A 27,473-nucleotide genomic window follows, 5' to 3' on the forward strand; every position below is an offset into this window, starting at 1 on the left:
GTCACATTTTTCTAAAAGCATTTTACATGTTAGAATCACCTACCCAGGTGGACTGTAATGCTTCCCAGGGCACAAGAGCTTCATGGAAAGAACCTGGGCTTTGATTCAAACAGACTTGGACTCAAACCCTCAGTTGTTAAAAAGATGAGGAGTACTTAATGTCATGAAGGCTTAGTCTACTTATCTGGAGGAAGAGAAAACAGGGGCTAGGTGGGACAAGGTCACTCTTTTGTCAGGTGGCTCCTGCCCTGGACGAAGACACACCCCAGTGAGTCCCCCCACCCAGACATCTGTGAGCCAGCAGTGGCTGGGGGGCCGGTGGGCAGGACCAGTGCAGCCCCCAAACCCGCAGCAAACTTTTCCGACCTCATTTTTTTTGTATTGGGTAAGATTAGTGGCACAAGCATAATGATGTTATCGAATCCGTCATCTCAGAAAGTGGAACCACCTCCATTTCATTCTTGCTCTAACTTTCTCTTCCTTGTCACCTCCTTCCCCTTTATCAATGGGCTGATTGAGATGAGAGGGACACACCAATTCGCTATACTTCGTATCATTTTCATGTCCCTGCTTTGGAAATCTTCTCGGACTCTGGAGTGGAAATAAACTTAAAACATTGGTACAACTCCTTAGTAAACTGTTTTGTTCACGTGAGTATTTTGGTTTTTGCACAACACATGCTTTTTTTAATTAAAGGAAAATTTTTTTAATTTTTCTTTCTTTTTGAGAGAGAGAGAAAGAGCGTGCGCAAGTGGGGAAGGGGCAGAGAGAGAGGAAGACAGAATCTGAAGCAGGCTCCAGGCTCTGAGCTGTCAGCACAGAGCCCAACACAGGGCTCAAACCCACAAACCGTGAGATTATGACCTGAGCTGAAGGTGAACGCTTAACCGACTGAGCCACCCAGGTGCCCCAACACATGTATTTTTTTAAAGAATGCCTTCTTACCCTTAGTAAAAACAAAGCACATGCAAAATCATCATAAATATTCTTCGTAAAATCATCACAAGTGTTCTATAGCACACATGAATTGCTATTTGTTCTGTGATTACAGATACAACACGATTTGTCTAACTATACATTATCAAATATTTATGCTTTATATTTTTCCACTACTTTATTTTTTTCCCACTACTCTAAATGACTATCCTTATAGACACATCTTTGTGCACACACATAAATATTTCCACAGCATAAAAATCTGAGAACTGCATTCATTAGCCAAAGGCATTTTTACAGCTTTTGGTGCCCATTCATTGTTTGATATGATTCCAATAAGATCTTATCATTTTGCATGACCACCAGTGGGCCTGAATGTTTCCAATTCTCTCTTAACTTATGAAATGACTCCACTCCTTTCTTGATGGTGGTGATGGTAGTGGTTTTATTTTGCTTTTAACTTTTGGAAAAATTTTCTGGTCCTCAGCGTTAGCATCTCACAGACACCAGGGAAACAGGGAACTAAATCCTTAGTTATTTGAGTATTTTGTAACAACCAGAGAAAGGACAACCAAGCACAATGGGTGGGTCACTGGTGCCTATATCTCCTAAAAGCAGGGCCCTCAGCCAGACATCAGTGCAGGGCCCAAGGTCTCTAAAGACAGTTGCAAACACATATCTTTAATCGCTGCAAATTAGGGTCTAGCCCGGGGCCTAGCCAGAAGACCTGCTTCAGTGCACACTTGCTCAGTGAATGAAAAGTAATCTGTTTATTATATCTATAGCTTCTTCAAAGTGTAAGAAAAATAATGACATTAGGGCAGCTCCTGGAATTAAGAATTTTTTTTTTAAAAAAAATCACCTGCCCCATAACCACGCATAGTCTTATTTTCTTAACGATTTGGCTTTTCCAGATCCGAGTGTTCCCTAGCCAGTAAACAAAGGGAAGATTTTTACGTTAACCCTATCAGGGAAAGAAAGGGCTTCCTCCTGTATGATGCTAACATCTTCCACTGAACAGAAATCTAATGCACGATGCATCGAACAAGGACAAAATCTCCGGAGAGCAGATCCAAACAGTATGCCGATGCCGTATAGCTTGGAGCCTGTGCCAGCATTTCCATCACAAAAATCCTATAATCCAAAGCCACAGCAAATTGAATAAGTAACTAATAATTAGGTTTTTGCCCCTCTCTTATTGCAAGAAAATAATTTAAAAATTAAATTGTACACGTAGATAGGAAGGGATTATGTCACTGGTGATGTTAATCAGTTAGGAATTTATAAACAATTCCCTATATCCCCAATCCATTTTTCTGTCCTTATCTGAATGGCAGCAGTTTTCACTGTGGTGGTGGTGTTCTTAGGGGGAAAAAAAAGCTTTTTCCTAAGAGTCTTAGAATCATAAATTATCAGAGGAAAAAGATCCTACAAATCATCTAATTTGAAAAATCACGCTAATTTTAAAAAAAAGGAAACTGTACCTTAGAGACATTATAAATGGCAGAACTCAAGTCTATGGAAATAATGACTTAATTCCATCTCCCCTCAAATTCTAAGATAGCTTCGTTTTTATTTATATATTTAAAAAAAAGGAAACTGTACCTCAGAGACGTTATAAATGGCAGAACTCAAGTCTATGGAAATAATGACTTAATTCCATCTCCCCTCAAATTCTAAGATAGCTTCGTTTTTATTTATCTATAACTGCCTTTTATTAGAGGAATATGAAGGTATGAAATCCACTGGGCATTTGCCCTTAGCAAGCAGAACCTGGTAATGTCGATTTATGTTAGGTAAAATCTGACAGAAAAGCAGAGCTAGCCTTTTCCATAAATTTAGATGTCATTTAGATATTCAGAGACAACACGACTCCCTCTTGGAGCTGAACGGAGTTTAAGTATTTTCCAGTGCAACTTCTTTCCCACATGAGGTGACCAAAGACCCCAGAGGTTGTGACATATAAAGCCACCCAATTAGAAAAGCAGAGCCAGTATTTTAGCATTGCTGGCTCAGGGGCCTTTCCGCCATATCAAGCTGGATTTTCTATGGGATAGTCTGGTACAGCATCTGGTATAACTTATAAAATCTTAGGTATTATAAAATTTCCACTCATGACCCATTCTGTTTCAAAGGCTGTGCACTGTGGCCCTATTCTTTCGGTCACCTTCCACAGTTTGAGAGTCATCTTTTCTCTCAAAGTCTAGTCGGTCCATCGATTTCAAAAGACAAAACAAAAATAGCACAGGTCTGGCCCTTATCGTACAAATGTACAAGTACTGAAAAGCCAAATAATGCTGCAGACACAGGCATTTCTGTCACTAATGATCAGGTGAAACTTGTTTTTTTTCCTCCCCTTCTTGCTGACTCTGGCCACTTGTCAGAATCTTTTTGGCCATACTGCACTGACTGAGGACTGGGTTTACCCCCAGCTCATCCAACTGGGGGTTAACATGCTTCCTAGATTGGGGGAGTCCCTTGGTGAGCCCCTCAGCATCCTCCTGGGCCACCATCTGTGAGACTTCAGTTAAGCAATGTGCCTCTTTGGGCCTCCAGGTGCTCACGATAAGCTGTCAGTGTTTTCTCCAGCCCTACAATCATACGGTCTATGATTTAGGTGATAGTTATCTTCATAAAGGGGAAGGTGGGGGTGAACTGAGACGGCCTCCTGATACTGCATTTGAGTCCGGAACCTTCTTTCTCTCTCACCAGCCAAGCCAGTCTGCCTGTGGGGGTTGAATCACATTTTAGAGTGGGTGGGAGCACGTTTCAGTGCAAAGAACTGCATGATCCCCGAGAACAACTGGAAAGGCCGGAGAGAGAGAGACGGGCAAAAGACAGAAAAAGCAGAGATGTCAGGAACAAAGCAGGGAATGTGGGAGGAAGCGCTGACTCACTGCCTCCTCTGAGATAAAATGCCCTTTACGGTGCTGGCTCAATCCTAGATTTTATCCCACCAGGCCAAACATTAGGGAGGTCCCGTAAATGCTGGATACGTTGCTATCGATAAGTACTCTGCCACTCCATCACACCGATCTGGGGCAGCTTTGTAACGAGGGTTTGCTACAGCCTACCCGAAGCATGTGGCACACAGCAAAACCATCGAGATCCCTTCTGGGCGCTGTCCTGCAAGACCCGTCCAAATTATGGTCTTGACCTGCACGGCAGCGGGGCACACACATAACTCTGAAACCAGCATCTGGAGCTAGCTTCATCAACGTTACTTCCCAGCTACTGGCAAACTAGGCCAGCCTTTGTCCGCCTCCTCATCCTATTATTTAGATCCCAGCACCGAACAACTCTAGGCGGTACCCTTCACATCTGGGGTCACCGTAAGTCTGTGCATTTATTATGACAATCTTCTGGCAGGTGACCATGCAGGTTTTGAAGAAAGGGCAGCCAAGAGGTCATGCGGACTAGTGTCAGAGTTGCCCATTCCAAACTGACATAAAAGCACATGACCAGCACCCAGAAGAACCACAAACTTAATGTTTGTGTTACCGAGTTTACTCTTACTAACTAAAATGTGGAGATGTCACCAAAGCTCTAATCCGGGTCCCAAGAACTTGCGCTATTGTTATCAAGATGACAGACAACCTCATGGGGCGCCTGGGTGGCTCAGTCGGTTGGGCATCCAACTTCGGCGCAGGTCATGATCTCACGGTTTGTGAGTTCGAGCCCCGCATCGGGCTCTGTGCTGACAGCTCGGAGCCTGGAGCCTGCTTTGGATTCTGTGTCTCCTTCTCTCTCTGCCCCTCCCCAACTTGTGCTCTGTGTCTCTATGTCTCTCAAAAAATAAATAAATGTTAAAAAAAAAAATGACCGACAACCTCAAATAAATAAAAATACCAATAAAATGTGAGACCTCGTAAGAACAAAAGCCCATGTTCCAGCAGTGGTCATCTACTGAAATTCTATTAGTAGTCTGGAAAATCTCCAGAAGGCAATAACCTCCCCCACAGGCTCACTGTAGGCTTCTAGAGAGCTCTGGCAAGCCTCAGAGTTGACGATAACCTTCCTTGGGGTGGTACTATACGCAGAAAGGGGATGTACGATCCAGAACCCAAAACACCGCTAAACATAATGTTCACAGATATGACACAAATCTTGAGCATTCCAGAAGGTATGATGGAGAACTAGATCACCAGTGAAGATAAGAAATGAGTTCCCATCTGTGCTTTATCTAAATAGGTCACATTGAATGACTCCTTGTAGTGACAAAATGTTAATGATTTTTGCTCAGTCTCAAAAACTGGACTATATTTCTATGTTATCTTTTTTAAAATCAGGTTTTTAAAAATCTAGGTGTAATTCACATCGAGTAAATTTCCTTTTAGTGCACAATTCTGTGGGTTGGAAAAACTCATAAAATCTGTAACCACCACCATAATCAAGATGTGAGACAATTTCATCACCCCAAAAATCCCCTCATGCTTATTTACAGCAACCCCTATTTCTAGCCTGACAACCAATATTTGATAAAACTGGACTGTACCGTAATACAAATATCAGCACTGCTTAGACTTTCCTTTAAATATTTACCATATTTCACCGACCCAAAACAGACAGACTGAAAGGCAGGCAGGCACACACACACACCCTAGATTTGAACACTACGACAGTAGGATATGTCTTACAATCAATGGCATTTTGCTATTTTAACTGGTAAAAACTTTTTCTTTTGGAGATACATAAAATGATGTCTTATAATCTACGGTGCTTTTTAAAAAACTAAGTGAAGTGTAATAGTAAGTTCTTTATTTTTCAACATTCATTCAATACTTACTATGTGTGAAGCCTTCTACTAGACACTGAAAACAGAAAAATGAAAACGTGGTCCTCAAAACTATCACTTGAGATATATGTTATCAATTATAATATATGATAATGTCTGTAGCAAAAGGTTATCCACCTACTAAGTAAAATTATCTCTAAATCAGACACTCTTCTTCTTTCAGGCAAAATTCTCCCCCAATTCAGATCCTTCCGCGGACACAGGAAATAAGGATGAAGGTAGTACCATTCGGCTTCATTCTGCCCATTCTAGGAATGAGTTATTGCCACGCCATGTGACATATTGCCTAGGAACAATCCAATTATTTCTTCCATAATACACTGTTGTGGTAGGGAAGCCTCATTTCAGTGTTCAACAGCTGCAAGGCTTTCAGGATAATATCAGAAGACAAGTCACTCAAAATAACTGCTCAATCTGCAAGAGGCAGATGCCCCAAATCTTTCATAGACATGCTTCAAAGTCCCCAAATTCTTCCCTGGGCAATTTTGAAAGGGGAGTGTAGAGAAGAAAAGTTAGTGAGTGCCCTTACCTGATTCTTGAAAGTGTTCTTCATTTGACAGAGTTCTAGACAAGATAAGTATTAATGCTTCTTTAAATTGGTCAAAATGCACCTAAAAATAAACAATTAAAAATGAGTTCAACAGAGTCTCCACAGCCTTAAGGACGCAAATCCATCTTCAAGGTACCAGAACCGTTTGTTAGCATCCTGACAGCCTTGAAGTGAGTCACAAACAGCTTTTGTTCTCTTTCCTTCATTTCTCTGAAGCACTGAAGGGAAAAGTGGGCTGATCGTTTCTGACACCCCCGTGTCGTAAACCCTAACATCAACATCAATATTTATTCAACCCCGAGGGGGAAAGCTAGATAGCAAAACCCTCTTTATACACTCAGAAAAAGATACGTTTTGAACTCAACTCCTTTTATTTTTCTGAACAAGACCACAACAGAAAGATGTTAGGTTAGACATTAGGAAAAACTTCCCAAGTAAATGATCCATTGTAACAATGCCCCAAAGATGCTTTCATCCCTGAAGACATTCTAGAAGAGGGTGAGCTATCATCTGAGGGTGACTTGAATACAGTCTTGCCTGAGGCAGGTATATAATATTTATCTCCCAAGGCCCCTGTGACTCCATAAACAAATAGAAATCAATAGCAAACACAAAGAATAAAAGAACCTTGGGAAGCTTTGTCTTGAATTCTTAAAAATACAATTACCTTGATAGAAGGATGAAAGAACATGAGTTTTATTTAAGTAAATATTCAGTTAGAATTGGGGAAATACTTTGGTTAAAGGGGTAAAACAGTTTTCTTGATGGCCAAGTGTATTCTTCCATAATCTAAATTTATGTGACCTCACCGTGGGGTAGAAGGGAAAGATGGTATTCCTTCTCACAGTAATTCTAGTTCGATGATGTGGCACCTACTAACACAGAAGCCTATACATAAATTCAAAGTTGGTAAATTTGTAATTTGTGCCGCTAAGGGTCTCTTTGGACACCGTTACAAAACGTTGTCTAGAAGTTTAAATATGAGTGACAGATAAAAACCACTTGGCGAATTATACTGGGAAAAGTAGCAAACCTCATTAGTTATCTAAACAATGGAGGAAAAAAATCCTATGTCTTATCTATGCAATTTACCATACTATCCCACAGTAGGTGTGATTTTTCTACCACAACCATTTTGATCACTCCAAGTTACTTTCCAAAATCATCTCCCTTTAGATGGTATAGACTAAAAATCAGTATACCCTATGGAGCCAGAGCAGAAATCCGCCAAGGGAGGCAGGACATCTGCTAGAGAGCCAGGGCCATGCAATCAATGAAAAGGTGAAGACACTGCAGAAATGTAAGCGATACTAATTAGGGTTCACAGCAGACAAATCACTACAGAGCCTGCAGGAGGAGAAAGGGCCAGGTCCTGCTGTTGTCCCAAAGTCAGAGTACAGGCTTCAGGCACTGTGGCATCCTGGCTCCCGTTCCCAGGGGCAAGGCCATCTCCCCAAGCAGTCAGTTCAAAACCACACAGACAGACCCAAGGGCTCTCCTGCCCATGGACATTGGCCAGGAATTTACTACTTCCTACTGGAATCATTCCTTCCTCACAGGGGGACGGGGGGCAGGAGGAGGGTTAGGGGTACAGGCTCTGTGCTGGAGCCAGCTGGGTCCAGGTTCCGACCCTGCCTCAGCCACTTACTGCCTGCTGTGAACTGGCTAAATTACTATACCTCTCTGAGCTTTAGTTTGTTCATATAGAAAAATGGGGATCTCTAACAACTAAAGTTTAGGACTCATTCAGCAAATATTTATTGAGCAGCTGCTATGGGCCAGGCAATGTCCTAAGCCCTGCTGACAGAGCAGTGAACAAGAGTGACAGAGACCTTGCCGCCGTGGAGTGCATGTTCTCAGGAAATGTCACAGGGGGTCCAGGCAGCCACTGTGTGAAAAGCATTGCATGCCTTTTATGTTATTTATAGTAACACCTCCCTCACAGAGGCATTAGGAAATCAAAATGAGATTTACATAAGGGGTCTAGAACTTCCAGGGTAACTTATCAACCACTCGGTAAGTGGTAGTTAATACTCTAATAGCTATATGGGGTGACTGTTTCCCCTGCTTTACAGAGAAATGGCTACATTTTCAAGCAAAGCAACTGGCCCTGAAAGTGACCGTGACAGCCAAGTGGCAGTGGCGGAGGTGACAGCAGGGATCTTGCCTCCCCGCCAGGATCTGGGCAGTTGCCCAACATCAGAGAAGCTGATCCAATTTGCTGTGCTTAGGGACCTCAGCTTGGGGTTTCTCCTCTCTTAGGACAGTGATGGGAATGACTTGAATGAAACCTTGGCCTCTCCTTGACACAGTTATGAGTTGAACAGAAAAGGGAAGTGCTTGCCTTGAGAACTTCAAGTCCTATCTACTTCACCTCTGGGTCTCTGCTGGGTCTGGGCTTTGAGAGAGGTTATTGGATCCCTACATAGTTCAATTCAGGGAGTATTGGCCATGAAGGTCACCAGGAGTCTATGTACCTCAATTTCTCACCTTGAGAAATCACCAAAATACCTACAATCTGGACGTTGATTCTCATCAACTTCCAAGACTTTGTTACACCATATTTAAGGGATAGTTAGCCTCATACAAACAAACCCACCTTTGAGACAGTAAAACCTCATTTATACGGAGATGGCTTATCAGACAATCAAGCAGCAGACAACTGGAAAACAAAGAAGCGATGTCCAAAGCTGAGGAAGGCATGGAAAAGCCCACACACTCTGCTCACAGAAAATGCCACAGAACCAGCTCCGGAGCTATTTATTCTCACTCTGCCTGATTTATTATAAGCTTATTTTCCTGCTTCCCAGACCACTATAGATTAGAAGCAGCAAATAAGACACAGGAGCGCTCTGAGGTGAAGTACTAAGAGAAGTAACTACTGACATCTTGGGATTGAGTAAAGACGTTAACTATCTTTCCTCAGACAAAAATACAGTTTTTAAACTTAAAAAACCTTGTCTTAAAAACTCTACCAACTGTTAGAGAAGACATGCACTAAAAAACCTAATAGGCTGGGGTTATTTATTTAGTGTTGAGACAAGTATCTATGTGCCACAAAACAAAGGCTGAGAGTATTGCTCTGATAATGTAGACAAATAAGTGATAGACCAAGAAGATTTTAAATGATCAAGAATAATCTTATGCTGGGGCACCTGGGTGGCTCAGTCGGCTGGGCGTCCGACTTCGGCTCAGGTCATGATCTCGCAGTTTGTGGTTTCAAGCCCCATGTTGGGCTCTGTGCTGACAGCTCGGAGCCTGGAGCCTGCTTTGGATTCTGTGCCTCCCTCTCTCTCTGCCCTTCCCCTGCTCATGCTCTGTTTCTCTCTCTCTCTCAAAAATAAATAAACTTAAAAAAAAAAAAAAAGAATAATCTTATGCTGTTTAATATCCTCTTTGACAGGGCAAAACTTTAACAAAATGTTTGCAATCCCCAAAGGTTATGTAAGACTGTTACTAAATGGGGTAAGAGATGCTGTTATCAGAAAATTGCATTAATGTAGATCCTGGATAACACTAGATGAGTGGGTGTATTATTGCAGGTTCCTTCTTTCCTGGGCATTTGGTCATTTGGATCTCACAACATCCACATGAGCCAGGTAAGGCAGGCATCTGCCCTTGGAATTGAGGAGGCAGAGCACAAAAAAGGCATGGGCCTTGCTGGTGGCCTCACGTCTTGAAGTTTTGGGGTTGCCTGGTGAACCCAGGACTTCTGACTGGAGTCATCAAAGCCTGGCAGCCCTCCTGCCCTAGACCTGCTTCACTCTCTGACCTCTCAGGGAAATCCCTAAACTGCCCCACATCAAATCCCCAACTTTACACAAAGCCAGTGTAAAACAGTACACTGGGGCTCCAGGGGGTGAAAGGTCAGGAGGAGAATCTTGAGTGTGGGAGGGGAGAAGAGGAAAGAAGAGAGGAAAGTTGATTAGCACTTACAAGATAGAAGCTGGTGAGTGCTGTGAGAGACACAAAGACAAGCTGGAGAGACCATTTTTATGACATTTGGCTTCTCTGAGATATTCACAGGCAGAGCTTAACAGTTTCCAAAACAGACCTACTGAATCAGCCACTTTTTTTTTTTTAAAGAAAAAGGGGCTATAAAAGACTAAACTTGATTAACTCAGAGGTTCTCCATAATCTAACAGTGTCCATCTGATGGACCTCTTCCACACACACACACACACACACACCCAGAAATCCAAAAACAAAAACATGGCAAGCTGATCAAAACAACTGGAGCAGCCTTAAGTCTTAAACTGATCTTATTTTCCCTCCTGCCAGGGCATAGAGACACTGGACCCTCCACTTTAAATAACAGTAAATTCCACATCTTCCAAGAAGACAGTTCTCTAATAGAGGCAGGTGACTGCTATTTTCTGACAGTGCTCATGAATACTGATGTGGTGGAAAAGTCCCTTAGGGCACATCCCAGAACCAAAACGTTAATAAATGCCCTCTATTGTAAAGAAATGTGCATCAGCGGGCTCACTAAGTTCAGTACCTGGAATTTGTAAGTACCATTTTTCTCCTCCAAAGGAGCTTTACTATTGCATTCCGTTAAAAGTTAGAAATCGTCACAAATATACAATGCAATTAAACCTCACACAGTAACGAGCCTCCAAGCCATGCTTCCCCTGGTTGGCACCCCCTCATTTGAATAATAATTGCTGCCATTCATTTTACAAGCATTCCTGTATCTTGTATGCCTCAAAGGACGGTTTGCAGCAATGGGAAAATTACATGACAGACTAAAAACACACATGACATTTACCCTAAATTAATGGGAAGACTAGTCAAATCTGATTTTTTTTTGTCATGTGTCACCAGCACATAATAGAAATTCACATCATTTTTCCTTTCCAAATTTCATACGAATGCTTTTTTAGAAACATAATTTGCCTTTCCGACAAAAATAAAGTAAGTATCACATAAGAAAAAAACGTTACTTCAAACCGCACACACAAAAAAACGGCAACAGGAAGTAGAATAAGGAACCTAACGTTGCATAAAATCATCTTACACAATCATGGAGATCAAATACATACAGTTTCCACATGTATGCAGTACAAACAGACCCAGGATGAGAAACTCAAGCCAAGTTTGAACCAAGTGATCTTATTAAACGAGACAAAGGCCCGTGTAACTATCATCACACAGAGGAGGTTCGTATCTAGCAATACACAGGGAAACTGATGGAAGAACACTCAAAACATTAAATGCTAGCTGAATCGGGTAGAGAAATATGGACTCTTCAGAAGGACACAGTGCAGGAAAATGATGTTTACAGCATTATGCAAAAGAGAAATGATACAAAGAGATGTCGTTTCATTAAGAAAGAAATAGTTGTGAAATATTTTATTCTAGTAAAGCATTCAGATGATTTTGGTCATTTACTATAGATAATGTGGACAGGGGCAATGTGGAGAGGGGCAAGCCCATTGCCCATCATAAAAGGCAAGTCCACGGGACACGTGGGTGGCTTAGTTGGGTAAGCGTCCAACTCTTGATATTGGCTCAGGTCATCATCTTGCAGTTTGTGGGTTTGAGCCCCACATCCGGGGCTTGGGATTCTGTCTTTCTCTCTGTACCTTCCTCTCTCTCTCTCTCTCTCTCTCTCTCAAAATAAATAAACTTAAATTTTTTTTAATAAAAAAAAAAAAGACAAGTCCAAACCTAAAGCAACTGTATGAAGTCATACTCCAAGACTGACCCAAGGGGCCCCACCTACAGATGGAGATGGATGCAACCATCGCCACACAGAAGAAGTTTCTAGCAAATCCATTCTCCACTCCTAGCCATATAGGGCTAGCAAGGGGCAAGAATCAGTACTTGAATCCAGGTCTGACTTCAAAGACTGTGCTCTAATATTATACTGTCTTGATGTGGTAGTAGTGGTGATGAGAGGGGCGTGGAGAATGAGATTTATTCTTGCATATCTGGAATCCAAGGAGGCTGTGAAAATGTGTATTCAAACTCAGGGATGGGGAAATCTGGGTTCCTATCCTGCTGCTGCTTCCACTGAGTTGCCTGACCTTGGATGGGTCAATGTACTTTTCCAAGTTCTCTTTCTAAGGTTTCTTTGTCATACAGGTCAACACTGAAGTCTAAAATCTGTGATGGACACAAAAGAACGGTAAGTCCCCTCTGTCCAGAAAAGACGTTACTCATAAGAGTATCAGTGGAATACTGCAGAAATCGGATCAGCCTTCTGGACCATACTTTCTCCAGAGAAAGAGACAGTCATTACTGAAATAAAGCAGGTAGAAGAGAACAGTCTTTCAGCACTTTTTCCCACCTCTCTTTGGGAGCCAAAGATCTTCCCATCAGACTAAATACCTCTGAGAGGCTCAAGGTTCACAGCACGTAAAACCAAAGTTAATTTTGCAGTAAGTCTGACAACAAAGTATTAATACAGAAGTAAATCTTGCAGCCTCTTAATCAGATTCTCTTCTTGTCCAAAAATGGGAACCACAGACCGTTAGGAGTTCAAGTCAACCTTAACAGAGATGGTTGTAAAAGAAAGGAGTGATGGTCTACACAGGGTCATAAGACAAAATGGGAATCAGAAAATATCCCTCACCATTTCAGGTTAAACTATGGTGGCTAAACAGTAAGATACAGCAAAGGTCCAGACATTTAATAAGAGCAATGAGAAATGTTTCCACCATTTCCTCCAATGCATTCAAAAAGCCTCAGATCAATATGAAACAGGAGGATGAACACCAGGTAGTTATAAATAGACACTATTTGATGATCAAGTGTAATTTTGCACACAGAGAACAAGTCCAAATAATCACTGCCAGAAAGTACTTCTGTATTTCTGATTTACTTTTCAAATGGTTAAAATATGTATAAGAGAAGGAAATTTTAAAAAGCTTTTAATGAACTGGAAACAAACAAGCAAGTCTACCATATGAAATTAATCACGATATTTATAAAAGACTCCCCCAAGCACTTTAAAATGAAAGATGGGAAATCTGAGTTTAATTATATATTTGTAAAGCTATTAGATCTTAAAACTAAAAATTTCAGGGGCGCCTGGGTGGCGCAGTCGGTTAAGCGTCCGACTTCAGCCAGGTCACGATCTCGCGGCCCGTGAGTTCGAGCCCCGCGTCGGGCTCTGGGCTGATGGCTCAGAGCCTGGAGCCTGTTTCCGATTCTGTGTCTCCCTCTCTCTGCCCCTCCCCCGTTCATGCTCTGTCTCTCTCTGTCTCAAAAATAAATAAAAGTCGAAAAAAAATTAAAAAAAAAACAAAACTAAAAATTTCAAAGCACCTTTGATGAACAAAGTCCACACACCTATGGGACTCTTTGGAAGCCACTGGTAAGTTCTGCTACCAGGTGGCCTGTTTTGATTCTAAAGAGTGCCAAAGACATAGAACACTTCAGCATCCAGGTTAATATCAGCAAGTATAGAAGGAAACGCCTCAGAACCTCAGGGGGCTATTTTGTCTCAAAGTTGTTATATTCCATAAGTAAAGGAAAATGCATTTTTAAAACTATATAAATAACGCCTTCAATAAAACCAAGGTAAATTATACTTCTGTCCTGATTACTAATAAAGAAGAAAGGCATATGAGAACATTTCATTTCTAAGAAACAAAAAGGCCAGGAAGCACCTGTGGCCAATATCAATTGCTAGGATGAAAACTTGGTTCAATTTAAGAGCTAATGCTGCTCTGTTTTCTTCTATGTTTGTAGGATGTATTTGCTCCCAGGACTATTCACCTGCCAGGCACATTACCCGACCAGACTGTAAGTTCTTCAGTGTCTTCAGGAGTCCCTTGTCTTGGGCTCCTACCCACCTGACAGGTGCTTCACTGATGACAAAGCTATGGATGGAGCTCTTTTGATTATGTAGCAGGAAACACCTTACCAGCAGTGTCCTGCCTTCCTTCAAATCAGTGATCCACAATCCTCAGGCATTGCAAACACTTACATAGTAAGCACTATGCTCAAGGGAATATGGCTTCAAGTTATAAAGCAAGATCAGATAGATGAATTGAAAGGGTTGAATGGCATAGTAGCAAAATGGCGTGAAAATGGCAAGTCAGTTTCAGTTACTTTCCTTAACAACTGTCAAAAGAAACATTAGGCTTAAAAAAGAAAAGCCAAGAATTCATTACAGATGGATTTTAAAATAAAAAATAAACAGAAAATATTCATATTGAGGAAAACAATGCATTTTAGCTTATTCCTTTTTCAAGAAAAAAAATGACCAATTCAGCCCAATTCCAATAAAGGTAAACTTGGAAGTTTTGTTTCATTTAAAAATTACACTCATTAAAATTTAAAGATACATTTGAACCCTAGGCATGCAGGAAACTGTTGGATACTACTGTATCCAAAAACCAATTTAATGGAAAACCTTAGTCTATGATAAACATAAATAAGTTGCACAGACTAGCAGAATGCCTAACATGTAGGACACACACAATATATATTTGTTGAATTAATGACTATATTTAGATTTGTCATGCTACTATTTCTTTCTCCTTGTTAAACCAAATTCCTAAGCCTTATACGTTTTTCTACAATTACCATCTAAAGAGAAGAAAGATGATTGGCATTGAAAACAACTTACAATTTTACAACTTACAATCCGTACTCAACGTCTCAAGAAGGTGTTAGCACTTAGAATTCTTCAGCAAATTCTAAGGAATTTTTTCCTTATAACTTAAAACTATAGACTATATAGAATATCTTAACAGCATATGGCCAAGTTTATGTGATCATCTGAGGAGAATAATTCAGTTTCATAAAAAATGCAAATCGAACGGTAGTGCATTAATTCATGCCAACCCTGCTCTCAAGACAGTCACCAGAGACCTCCCACGTGAAATCAATATGCATACATCTATTTAACTTTTATCACTGGCTCACTAAGTAAATATCAGGCTACAGACCACTTAGGTATTCATTATTCACAGGCAAATAGCAAACGTAAAAAGCAGGCTGATAGTGTCAAGTTGTTAACAAATCAATCGATAACTGCTCCCCTGCTTTAGTTTGCTGAACGAGGGCAAAGATGTACAACATCTGGAGCAAACTGTGTAAGTGCTAAGGTACAATCTGTGCACAGCAGAGGGATCTGTATTTATGCTGATGCGAAGACAACCTCTCCAGGAACCCTTAGGTTGTATCTGTTCTTCTCAGGCTTTAATAAGCACTGAAACAGATCCACCTCGGTGCTATTCCTTATACAACAAAAGGGCTGAGATCCCCAAGGACCACAGTAGTGGGAAACGCTACTCCCTTAGCTCCCCAAGGTGTCCGAGATGGAGACAGAATGAAAACACATTTAAGCGCGTTACATGAATGAGGAACAAATGATTTCATCCTCAAATCTCCCAATTCTATGACTCTAGCAGCAAGATTTTTAGCATTTTTTAGGGACCACATGTTTTCACAGGCAGCTAATCCCTCCCCCAAGAGTGGCCAAGAATGGGTTTCACTTTCGTAAAACAAACAACAACCTCACATTTTTTTTAAGTGTGAACCCTGATAAACATGATGTTCATAGTGCCAAGCCCCTGGGAATAGCATCCTTTGTACATTAATTTCAGGGTGATCACTACTCCCATCTGTCTCCTGTCAGACAGTCAATACATCCTACTGTATCTGAGGTCACTTATCCAACTTGTCATCTAAGAGACAGCGAAAATGAAATGAAGAAAAAGAAATTCAGTCACCGGAATAAAGTTGAGCTTCATGACTCCTTCCTCAATTTACACATGATAAAAACCACTGTCTACAAAGCATCATCAATGACAACAGAGCTCAAAAAGCAATGCCCATTTCTTCCTCTCATCCATTCCAACAATCAGCAGCAAGACTCAACTCAAAGCCATACAAATGATGCTCTTAATTATAATTACAAAAATTGAAGGCAATATGAGGTCAAGACAGATCAAACACCCTTTCCACTAACAGCAGGAGGTATATATAAAAAAAAAAAAGGCCCCTTCTCACTTCCTACTCATTTCTGTCACTTGATCTGTGGGGACAACATGACTATTTGTTGTCAAATGCAGAAGTTAACATCGGCACACATGCATATCCCTGCTGGAAGCAAGTCCTGCTGGGTTTTAAATGAACCTGCACTGTATTTACTTATCCTCCTGTCTTATTCCTAGGTGAAAGGTTTAATTAATACTTCACCCCAGAAACACAAGAAATAGCTTTATTGGGAGTAAAAGTCATAACAGCAATCTATTTATCCTGTGAGCGGCAATTTTCTTGCTACGTTTTCTTTCTCTTTGAGGGAAATCTCAGTCCCCTCCCTCTGCCCCAACGATGAATAGAGAGTCCCCAAAATGATCCACAATGGACAAGAGTTGGAAAACATGGTCTTATTGCCTCTTTTCCCTCTCTCTTCATCTGGGAAGCTCAGGGCACACCTTTATTCCAGAGCACAAATTCAAGCGGGCCCTCGCCACCCGAGCAAACCACACTGCCGGGTCCCACCCATTACATTTTTTCTGTTTATCAGGTTAACAGCTAGGGGCACGCACAGCCAGGATGTTAGAAGCAAGTTGCAACACGCGTGCTCTGCACCCCACCCCCACCCCGGACAGAAGCTGCACCCACTTCCCGCTGTCTGCCTTCTCCCCCAGACCTTACCCTGCCCAAGAGGTTGTCCTGAAGCAGCGTCTCCTGGAGCACTGGGGCCACCTCCTCCAAGCTCAACATGTGGCAAAGGTCGGTGAGTTCCTCCTGTCCCAGGGACCCGGTGCCTGTCGTGTCAAAACTGTCAAACAGCTCCTTGAGTCGGGCCTCATGCTGGTCCTGCTCCACCTCATCCATCCCATAGCCCACGGCGCTCACCTGTGTGCGACAGAGACAAAGGCGGGTGGTGGCAGCCCGGGAGTCCTACCCCTGCCCTCGCCAGCCCCTTGGGAAGGTTCTGTACGTCCTTGGCCCCTGATGCTGGTCCATGAGGACCTCGGTGGAGGCAGGCAGGAGAGGCGATGCTGCACCCTCACCCCTCACCCCACCCCCAGCAAGACCTCAGGTCTCTCCAGGAGCCAGCCCTGGCCGGCCAGGCGCCCACACAGGCACTCACACCAGGGCCACAGCTACACAGGTCACTCAGGGTAACGTTACCAGAATGAGGGAGTCTCCTCTCCTGCCTGGTCCTTGGGCAGGCGGCCAGTCTCAAACTCAAGACTGAAAGCGCTTCTCTATCAGCTCACGAGCCCCTGGACGTACAGAAGGTGAAAGGCCGCTTCTGACACTCTGTCCTTTCAAACTAACTGTTAACACCAATATAGGCTGCAGGGCCCGAGCTGTGAGGCAAGTCGGCGAGCTCCAGGCCACCTGCCCAGATGTCGCAAGCCACCGCTGTGGCCACGCTATCTAGTTCCACTTGGTTCAGCCTAGATGCCCCCCATCACAGTTAGCATGGAGGCTTGCAGCAAGAGGCACTAGATGAATATGTCCGATACAACACAAAACCACCTCCCTGTTTACATGAGACACAATGCCTTTTACACAAGTTCCCCCAAAAGCAGTGCAATTAACTTCACCGGTGCAATTACACGAGGTGTGACAGGAAGGGTATTCCCTGAAGCTGGCTTTAGTCCCTGGGGGTTTTAGGCAATGCCTAATTGCCTAGAGAAAGGGGAAAACACTATTCCAACCTTTCAGACTATGAGCTTCAGAGGAGCCACAGACCATATGAATCATATAGAGTCTCAGAGAACCTCCATTATCCAGACCACCTCATGTCTGTGCACATGGTTAGTCTGTCTTCCTTCTTTTCAACCCCCAACCCCGGGCTTCCCATTTCTCCACCTTCCATGGGATCAATAAAAACACAGGCTCATGATTAACTCAGAATCACTTCTGCTAAAAACAGACATCATAAAATTCTAGGTACCTCATATTTTAAGAGTGAAATCTGGGGGTTTCTTTGGTTGTGCAAGAATTCATTTTTAATATGTTGGGTCTTCTGATGAGAGCCTGAAATGCGCACATCTGAAGCTACCTTCACCATGATGCAACGGAAGCCAAACACAACCTAGACCCCTGAGACAATGACCTCAGCCATCTAAACCAGGCTCTCAGCACCAGCCCCTTGACTATAAAAAGCAGCACTTTCAAAAAATATATTTATCTTGCCCATATATTTTTTTACTGTGATAAAAAATACATAACGTGAAATCTAACCTAACAAAAATTTATTAACAAAATTTTAAGCGCGCACAACCGTCTTCTTCGCTAAACGTGCACTGTTGTACAGCGGATCTCTAGAATGTTTTCATCGTGCGTGACTTTGTACCCACTGTAGAACAACTTCCCATTGCCCCCTGCCCCAGCTCCCGGCAAACATCATCCCAATTTTCAAAGCAGCACCTTTAACAAAAGTCCTGAGTAAGAAAACTCTCTAACTCACGGGCGATGCGCATATAGCAGATGGGCAACACGGGCGACACACAAGTTCAGGTGTTGAACGTAGCCAGAACTGTAAATGAGAGAGGCTTCCATAACACATCAGTGCTGCTCTAGGCTGTGCTGTTTTCTTCCCACAGGCAGCCGTCCAAAACATTACAAGCTAAAATGCAACCATGACCACCTGGAGTTTCAGCACAATGAGGTAGGCTCAAGGTGTTTTCAAACAGCTCGGCCACTACTCAAGGCCACTACTCAATTCGTACTGGGGCCGCTCATTAAGGCAAAGCAGCACCATTTAGGTCCAGGCTCCTGGTCTCGGGGTCTTTTAATTCTCAGCTTTTCTATTACTAAGGTGCTGTCGGTTCTGGCTGCCTTCCCAGGATTGGTCTGTTGGGTTAACTAATCACCATGCAAATGTTTTCAAAATAAGTTGAGAGTGCGATATAAACATCAGAGCATCAGAAAAGAAACACCAAGGTGTTAAGCGAAGCCACAAAAGTTAGGAATTTAGACAAGACCAATGCCTGGCTAATGAGACTCCGTTAGAGTCTGTCAGTTTGTTGTCGCCTAGGATCTGAGACTCCCCAGGGGCCCTGGGATTTTCAAGGTTGCAGTGACTCTCAGACTCACTCTGAATTCTACAGTCCCCTGGGCTATACATAATCTGACCAACTTCATAAAAGGCAGACAATTCCACTTTTACTTGATTTTGCATATTTAAAAAAACCCTCAAAAGTGAAAGAATTCAAAAATTTCCCCTTTTTATTTTTAAGGCATGGGGATAGGTTCGTTGAGACCAATGAAAGGGGACCATAAAACTCATAATGTACTGAGAAGTCCTGATCTTATCCATGGCTTTGGATTCAATAAGCTATCATGCCCTGCTCTTTGGGAGGTCATTGGATTTTTCACTAAATCAAATCTCTTTCATTTCACAGCAGCTTTCCTTATTTATCTCTTTTTTTTTCATCTCCCTCCTTCCCAAGACGCTATGCTTTGGAGAACATTCTTTTGACTGGAGGGGGAAAACAGCCTCAACCCTGTGGAACAAATGAGCATACGGAAACATCCAGAAGATGTTACATATGGTGACAAGTTGTCAGTCCTCGTTTGGCACAGAATGCATTTTTTTTTTTCTGGTTGATATTATTCCCCAAATGTTCGTGAGTAATTTCATGTGCAAGAATTTTTTTTTTCTCCCTGCTTGGCAGAAATTTCCGTAAGGACAAGGTCCACAACTTATTTCTTTTATATCCTCCCCCAAATGCATAGCACAGTCTGTTCCTCACACCAGACACTGACTCAGTGTAGGGAGATTCCATGAGTGGAACCTTACCCTGAATGAGTGATGCCTATGAAGATTCTGAAATGCCCATTTCTTCCACAAGCACACCTCTCCTTCCCCCATCTGACCCCTTTTGTCAAAGGCATTTTCCATCTTGGATATCACTAAGCAGAAGCAGAAAGCCAGAACCCACTGCCAACCTGTAGCATCTAGAACTGTCCGGAGTTTGATTAAGGAGTTAGTAATTAAACCAATGGATTCATAAACTTCGGCTGTAATTTTTTTTTTTTTTTTTTTTGAGAGGGGCGGTTATAGGATGTGACTTCGGAAGAGAATCTGTACTAAACCACTGTCCCAAGTCCCCTTGTTTATAGAATGGGAATAATAATACCCATCTGGAAGGGCTGTCCTGAGGGTTAAAGATGGCAAGCAAGTGAGAGGATGACCCCAGAGAAAGTTGATACAAGAGGGGAATTGAGAAAACCACCAAGAAGATACTTGTGACTGACAAAGGCGGGGTGAACTGAAGTCAAGCAGCCCTAGATCTGCTTTCAGAGAAGCAAAGCGGGAGCTGCGGAATGCCACTGGGAGAGCAAGAAAGCACAGGCCAGGTATTATGTATACAAACGCTGTTATATCACTAAATGGTCAATGGTGGCAGGTAAGGCTCAGGGCTTCTTCCACTTTTAAAGGCAGATTATTGATAAATTTAACATCAATCAAAAGCAGAAAGGCTGAAATATTGTTGGGAGTTAAGAAGAAACTTTTTTTTTTTTTTAACTCTTGAACATCTACCTAAGTCTGGCCTATGTTGAGTACTTTACATAAATGATCTCATTTAATCCTTCTAATTCTTGAAAGTAGACACCATATTCCCATTTAAGATGCAGAAATTGGGGCTTGGCAAAATTAAGCAACTTCTCCAAGGATACGGTGCTAATATGGGGATGAAGTGGAGATCAGAACTCTGGTCTGACTCTAAATTATACTATCTCTCAGTCCTGTGGATGCACACAGAACACATGAACAGGACATCACTGGCAAATCACTTATCTCCACCTTTCTGTGTTAATCAGCTAACCACTAAAGTCCCAGAAACCACCACGAAAACCTGATGGCCACAAACCCCTTCAAAATGGAGTGGGGAAGGATGGGGTTTCTTCCTCCCTACCTCTCTTAATCCACTTATTGAATAATTACAAGGCACTAGAGAGGTATGGAATGAGCATTCTCTTTTTTCCAAAGCAGTTTTGGGATTTAGGGCAAAGAAGAAATAAAATTTTGTATAAAAATGACCACGGAGAGTTCCATATCTTCAACAGTGGGCACAGTACAGAAATTGATAATTGTTAAATTACTTCCTCAAAATGCTGAAGTATGTCTGGTCTGTGCACTCAATGCTTTCCATAGTTAAAGTCTACCTGATACCCACCAGTGACAGAAATCTTACTCAGAGATGCAGAAAGCTGGGCTTTGAGTAATAAACCCTCCTTCAAATTGCCAAGAATAACTCCAGTTTCATAAAGCCTCCCACAGGTCGTGGCCCCTCTTCGCCATCTACTTTCCCAATCAAACTGACAGAAGCCTTTACAATTCCTTTGGAAAAGAACGGTCGGTGCAAGCAATATTTTGGAGTTTTAACTAAGGGTGGTTAAATAAGAGGCAAAGGCACCGAGCCATTAATCACAACATTTACCACCCAATAACCACCCATAATGAGAACTATTTGGAACAGGTTCCTTCCAAATAACTCCAAACAAGGCTGCCAAAATGTGCAGACCCTGACGGGTATGGCCATTACCGATCTGTGTCCTTGCGCTCCACTTGGCAACCCCGGCTGATGAAATCAGGGCCAACTGGGCCTGGAAAAGACATAGGTGGAGGTCCAGCTGGAATAATGAAGTCCCCAACATAAGGCCAACATGAAGTGGATACATGAACTTATGAACTTTCCAGCATCCAAGGTACACAGAAAGGAGCTTGTAAGAATGGCACCCCAGCCAAAGGGGACGTCTGTTCTGGGCCAGAGGGAGTGAAAAAGGGACAAAGTCTGGCAAGGGAAAACCAAGTAATAAATGAGCACAATGCCAGAGCCCCTCGCCCAGGCCTTTTATTTCCCTCCAGATGGTCCAGCAGCTGAACAGCTATGTGGAATGTCTGGAGGCCCCTCCTGGCTCGGCCGCTTTCCTTAGGTATCATAATAGATGCTTTCAGATTTGTGTTCAGACATAGCTGTTGGGGGTCCGCGGACCAGGCAGTGCCCACCAAGTGACTAATTTAGTTACTTTATAACCAAAATGGTGAACATGGACAAATCCTGCTTAGAGAAAGCTTTTCATTCATGCCTTTAAGCTTTCACCACTTGGCAAGTCAGAGTCTCATAATGCCAATGATCAAATTAAAATGTTTCTTCTTCCCTCTTTTCTGCAAACACTTTAATTGCAAAGATCGCCAGCCTTAACATTTTGGACTCATTTCAGTATAAAATGAAATAGTGACAAGAATAAATTCAAGTTCAGGAAAAGCTTAATAGAAAAAGCACCAGTCTTTTTTCATCTACATATCTATATATCTGTATTTACATTACATTTGTATAAAATATTTCTGCCAAAAACTATGGCTACTCATCAAAATGACTCCTGTCAGGTAGCCTCCTCTCGGTTCAGAGAGTATCTCACTTCTAGCTGGATACTGCAAGCACAAGAATGTCACCCAGAACAAAATCATGGCATAAAGAGAGAACACCAAAGTTTAAATGCCACTGCACAGAAAAAAAAAAGAAAGTCACATTAAATAAGTATGAAAGAAAATAACAACCTCTGTTAATCTACACTATAAAACTGAATTTAACTAAGGATGTCCTACTAGCATTTATTCTACATTAAACATTAAAAAAGGTTTTAGGATTTTAATATTTAGTATATTGCTGTGTACCAAACCCAAGCTTTTGTTAAACCTAATGGCTATGTGGATTACCAATCAGGTGGTTAACTCAGGGCAGCTGGAGGAATAAAATCATTAGGCTAGCACCTTGTAGCTTCGGTAACCTGTAATCTGCTAGTAAGTAAAATTACAGAAGAAGAAAACAGAGCTACAGGTTTGTTTATTTATTTATTTTGAGAGAGAGAGAGAGAGAGGGGGGAAGAGGCTGAGAGAGAATCCCAAGCAGGCTCTCCACTGTCATCTCACAAACCATGAGATCATGACCTGAGCCGAGACCAAGAGTCCAACGCTTCACCGACTGAGCCACCCAGGCACCCCTGTTACTTTCTGAAAAGAGACTGCCTATAACAACGTTCACTTCTCAAGCCGCAGGTACCTGAATTAATTCAGAATGCCTGCGGCTATGACTCCAGTTCCCGGAGGAAGAGCTTCCCTTCCCTCATCTATAAACCAGGTTTTCCCACCTTTGTTTTTTATGTGGACATTAGAACACAAACACTTCGTAATTTTTCCACCCAAAAGTTTGAATAAATGATTAACTGCTGATATACATTGCAACAAAGAAGTGTCCTGATTTCAAAAAAAAAAAAGTTGCTTGCTTCTACATTCCCATAATCTTTTTCAAGTTCTATTTTATTCGTAAATAAGATAAGAACATCTTTTTGTAAGCCTCAGTCTCTCCACAAGCCTCTGCCCAACAGATGCAAGCTCAATAGCCAGAATTCAAACCACATAATTTATTGGCTTACAGATGAACTGGCATCTATAAAAACAACCCCCCGCCCCGAGAAAAGGCTTTAGGCAGCTTGAATCCCACTTGACTACTCTGGCTAAACTTGCCAACCCTTTTTCAAGGTAAGACTGATAAAATGCATTTTCGTTACCAACACAAAATGGAAGCATCAAGATTGGTGAAATGTTAGTTTAGAAAGTCATTTGCAGTGACATTTAAAACAATTTATTTTAACAACATTTGACTTACGATAAGAATATTGCCTATTAAATTAAGGTTGGCTGTTCAGAATTCACTGGTGCCCCGTTCTCCCCCTCTGTGACAGTTAACATCTTTTGATACTAAGGGTCATCACATATCTAAAATGGAAAAAGGACAAGAAGAAAGACACCGGGCTATTCTGAGCAAGTGCCTATTAAAATGACTGATCCGTGACATTTTAATGCGAAGACTGTACCCCTGACGGCTTCCATTCCATTGCCCTCTAAAGCTTTCTCCTGCCGTGGCAATATCTCTGTTGATGTCCAACACATTTGGAACATCTGTAAGTCCTACCCTTTACCTATACGGCGGTTCAGAAGGCTTTCCCCTAAGGAATCACCAGAGAACAGGTGGAAATAAACAAATCTGCAAATAAACTCCCCAGGAGGTCACTCTTCCTCCCTAAGAAACAATGACAACAGCTGAAGAGACTACAACAAACTGGTTTTTCAGCCAGCCTGTAATGTGACTTTTATACACAGTCTGGAAATTATCACAAACACACACCCCCCCGCCCCCCAACTCCAGGGCAGATCTGCCAATATTTCAGGTCATCCACCCCTACGCTAGCCACTAGAGAAGATTCAAGATAAAATTAAGCTGACACAGAAAAAATACATTTCCTTGTAGACTGTCAAGCCTCTGGAAAGCAGCAGGATGAATTTATGTTAACATATTTAAGGGAGCCCAACCGAGAAATCGTCCATGGCCTCAGGAACTTAGCCCATGCACCATGATGGACTTTATCAGGATTCTAATCCAAAAAAGCTACCATGCCAGTCACAAAAGACAACTACGCAATCTGTTTTGATCTCAAAAACTCAGAAGTTATATGGCAAGTCCATCTCAGGAATTCCCCTGCCCCTGTTAAGAAGGCATAAGATCCCATTATAGCTAAGTTGTCAAAACAAGGTACGTGGTAGGGTGGCTTTCCAGCTCCTGTTTCACGTGCACCTTAACCTGGGTTTTTCAGGGCAGAGGCTAGGAAAACGTCTCTTCCTATCTCGCTTTCAACTTCACAGAAAGAGCTTTCGACAGGAAAGTGTTTCCATCAGCCTTGTCCTTTTGTCAGGGACCGGTCTGGTAGCCGAAGAAGCCCAGCCCTTGGAACCCTGGAACGCTGCACTCCACACTTCCATTCCGCTGGTCTGGCGATCAAGGCTTTCAGGCAATAACCCAGTGTCATTTTGTTCTCTCCCCTTCGTTTTTAGCAATTGCACCGGGAAAGTCTTTCTATGTGCATTTCTCCCGCGCACCTTCTAAAATTCCCCCATTCGGGGCCCCCAACGACACTCCGCAGCTCCGAGCACCCAGGCTCATCACCTCGGGTTTCCCCCAGACAGGTTCACTTCAGCTTCTCGATCCCAAGGCTGCCCGGGTGGTTCAGGCAACCGAACCGCCACCCTTTCGGCGCGCTCCGGGACTCCAGTCCGCTCCCGGGTCCACACACAGTAGCCGCTTTCAGCTCGCGGCTGCGGGCTGGGACCACGGGGGTGGCGGGGGATCCCAGCCCCGGATGAGCGGCCCGAGGGCGGGCGCGCCGCCGCGGTCCCTGCCAAAGCGGTGCTGCAGATGCGTCTCGGAGCCGCCCGCCCGGCGCGCCCCCGGAACCGGCGGACACCCCCATTGTGTCACCAGGCAGCGCGCTCTCTCGGCCCCCGCCGCCCTCGCCTACCTTCTGGCGGCCTCTCCGTCGCGCCCGCACCGCCGGCCGCCCGCCTCCAGCGCTCTGCAAAGCGAAGGGGGACGCTTTGTTAGGGCTCAAGAAGCGGGACAATACTTCGCAGCCGGCGCCGCGGTTCCGGGCGGGCGTCCTTCAAAAGGACGCGGCCGGGGAGCCGCGCGAGCGTCATTTCCATATGTAAGGAGCCGGCTCGTACAAAAGCGCGGCTCTCCGGGGCCGCGGCGCGCATCCTCCCCGCCCGCCGGCCCGCCCCCCGGCAGAGCAGCCCGCGCCGCCCGGGCCCGCCCCTCCTCCCGCCCGCGAAGGCGCCCCCTCTCCGCCGCGTTCCCCCCCACCTCGGGAGCGCCCCGCGCGCCCCGACCTCGCACTCCCGAGGGGAAGCCCCAGCCGGTCCCCGTGCGGGGTCCGCCCTGGGCGCTCAGGGCCTCGCCGACGGCGCGGGGGGGCAATGCGAGGCCTCCGCGCACCCCCCCCCCCCGCCAGGCCGCGGGGCGGGGGTGCCCTGGGAACGGGCTCCTCGCTCACCGCGTCCCGGGGCTCAGGCGCCCGGCGCCGCCGCGGTGACCATGGCCGCGGGCGCACTCGGGGCTCGGAGGCGGCGGCGGCGGCGGGACGGCCGCGCCCAGCGCGCTCGGCTCCCGGCTCGGCCGCGGCCACCCGGAGCTTCGGACGCGGGGGAGGAAGGGCCGGGCCCGCGCGGGGAGGAGGAGCCAGGGCGACGCCGGCCGGGGCGCGGCTCCTCCTCCGCGGCCCGCGGCGCCCGGGCGGCCGAGGGAGGAGCGCCACGCGGTGTCCCGGCCCTCGCGGGGTCCGCCCCCGGCCCCCACCCGGACGGGTACAGGGCCCCGGGCTCCGGGGATTGCTCAGGTAGCGGGAACACGGGGGGAGCCCAGTCCAGGGTTGGCTGCTGGGTGACGCTGGGAGGTCGCTTCGGAGATTTGAACTTGGAAAACGCAGGGTTCTAGGGGCGCAGGTGGATCGGCGCTCTCAGGTCGCCGTCAAGCAGGGGCTAGTGCGTCCACCCCTCCACCCCCTGCCTTCTAGCCTCTCCTTGCGAGCGCGCCGCTCACACCCCGCTGCGCCTGAGACACCCAGCCAGCCACCTCTGCGCGTGGAGGAAAGGCCTCCGCCTCCAGACAGCGGGACCTTAAGGTGGAGATTCAGGTGCCTCTCTTGCCCCCAGGCGGTCCTGGATTTCTCTGCCTTTGAGCGCCCTTGGCCCTCATTGGAAGAGGGCTCCAGGGAGAGCGAAGAGCTCTAAGACTTCTCTCCGAACTCTGGAACAAGTGTGATCGTTGTACCAGGTCTAGTCGGGCTTCCGCACCTGCCCACCATGTTCTCAGAGGCTCCCACCCGCATCAGGCCTTCCGCGGGTACGTCCAGCCCTCAGTCACTAGCCACACAGGACGGAGATTCCTTGGAGTTGGTTGTTCTCCAGCCAGCAATTGTTCACTGTTTACCACCTCCTACCCCTACTCCACAGCTCCCCCAAATGCTCTCCTTTTTCACTTCTCCCGCCCCTATCTCTACACTTCTGATCTGGATGCAAACAGGATCTTAAGCCCAAGCCAAGAAGCAGCAGCTGAGGGCAGGTGACATCCACTGTGCTCTCTTCCAACAGCAGAGTTCAATGTGTTGGCCTGGAAGAAGAAGCCGCCTGATTTATTATAACCCACAAGTCTGGTTATTTAAGCAAGAAACTGGAGACTCTTCCCTTGCTGCTGAAAGAACGAGGGGTAGACAGGAAGGAACCTATCATTCAATGAGAACCCGGTGTGCTGGAAACTTAGCAGAAATGATCTTACCTAATCCTCGCACCACCTTTAGGAGACAGACCTTATGATGCCCATTTTGCAGATGGGGAAACTGGGCCTCAGAAAAACTAGGGAG

At 44.5% G+C, this 27,473-nt stretch overlaps 1 protein-coding gene and 1 long non-coding RNA gene across 13 annotated transcripts in view; one reads left to right on the plus strand and one right to left on the minus strand.

Annotated features, from left to right (window-relative positions):
• Positions 1-26,276, minus strand: part of NIN (ninein) — a 99,667-nt gene extending 73,391 nt beyond the window's left edge. For 6 of the 12 annotated variants that reach the window (XM_045059903.1, XM_045059899.1, XM_045059906.1 and 3 more), the window contains exons 1-4: positions 26,109-26,276; positions 25,575-25,628; positions 16,905-17,108; positions 6,261-6,342 (exon numbers count right to left, since the gene is read on the minus strand). In XM_045059903.1, the coding sequence (XP_044915838.1) occupies positions 6,261-6,342; positions 16,905-17,087 (265 nt within the window). In that variant the 5' untranslated portion in view covers positions 17,088-17,108; positions 25,575-25,628; positions 26,109-26,276. Of the gene's footprint in view, positions 1-6,260; positions 6,343-16,904; positions 17,109-17,387; positions 19,669-21,763; positions 21,825-25,574; positions 25,629-25,944; positions 25,967-26,108 lie in introns of those variants that run through there. The other 6 variants (XM_023255682.2, XM_045059904.1, XM_045059901.1 and 3 more) reach the window with 5 other exon arrangements.
• On the plus strand, positions 18,810-20,228 carry LOC123386073. The gene is made up of 2 exons (XR_006599584.1): positions 18,810-18,879; positions 19,664-20,228. It is a non-coding gene; the product is annotated as an uncharacterized LOC123386073 (long non-coding RNA).
• Positions 26,277-27,473: the final 1,197 nt, after the last annotated feature.

This window comes from Felis catus, chromosome B3 (genome assembly GCF_018350175.1).
Source record: "Felis catus isolate Fca126 chromosome B3, F.catus_Fca126_mat1.0, whole genome shotgun sequence".
Classification (NCBI taxonomy): domain Eukaryota; kingdom Metazoa; phylum Chordata; class Mammalia; order Carnivora; family Felidae; genus Felis; species Felis catus.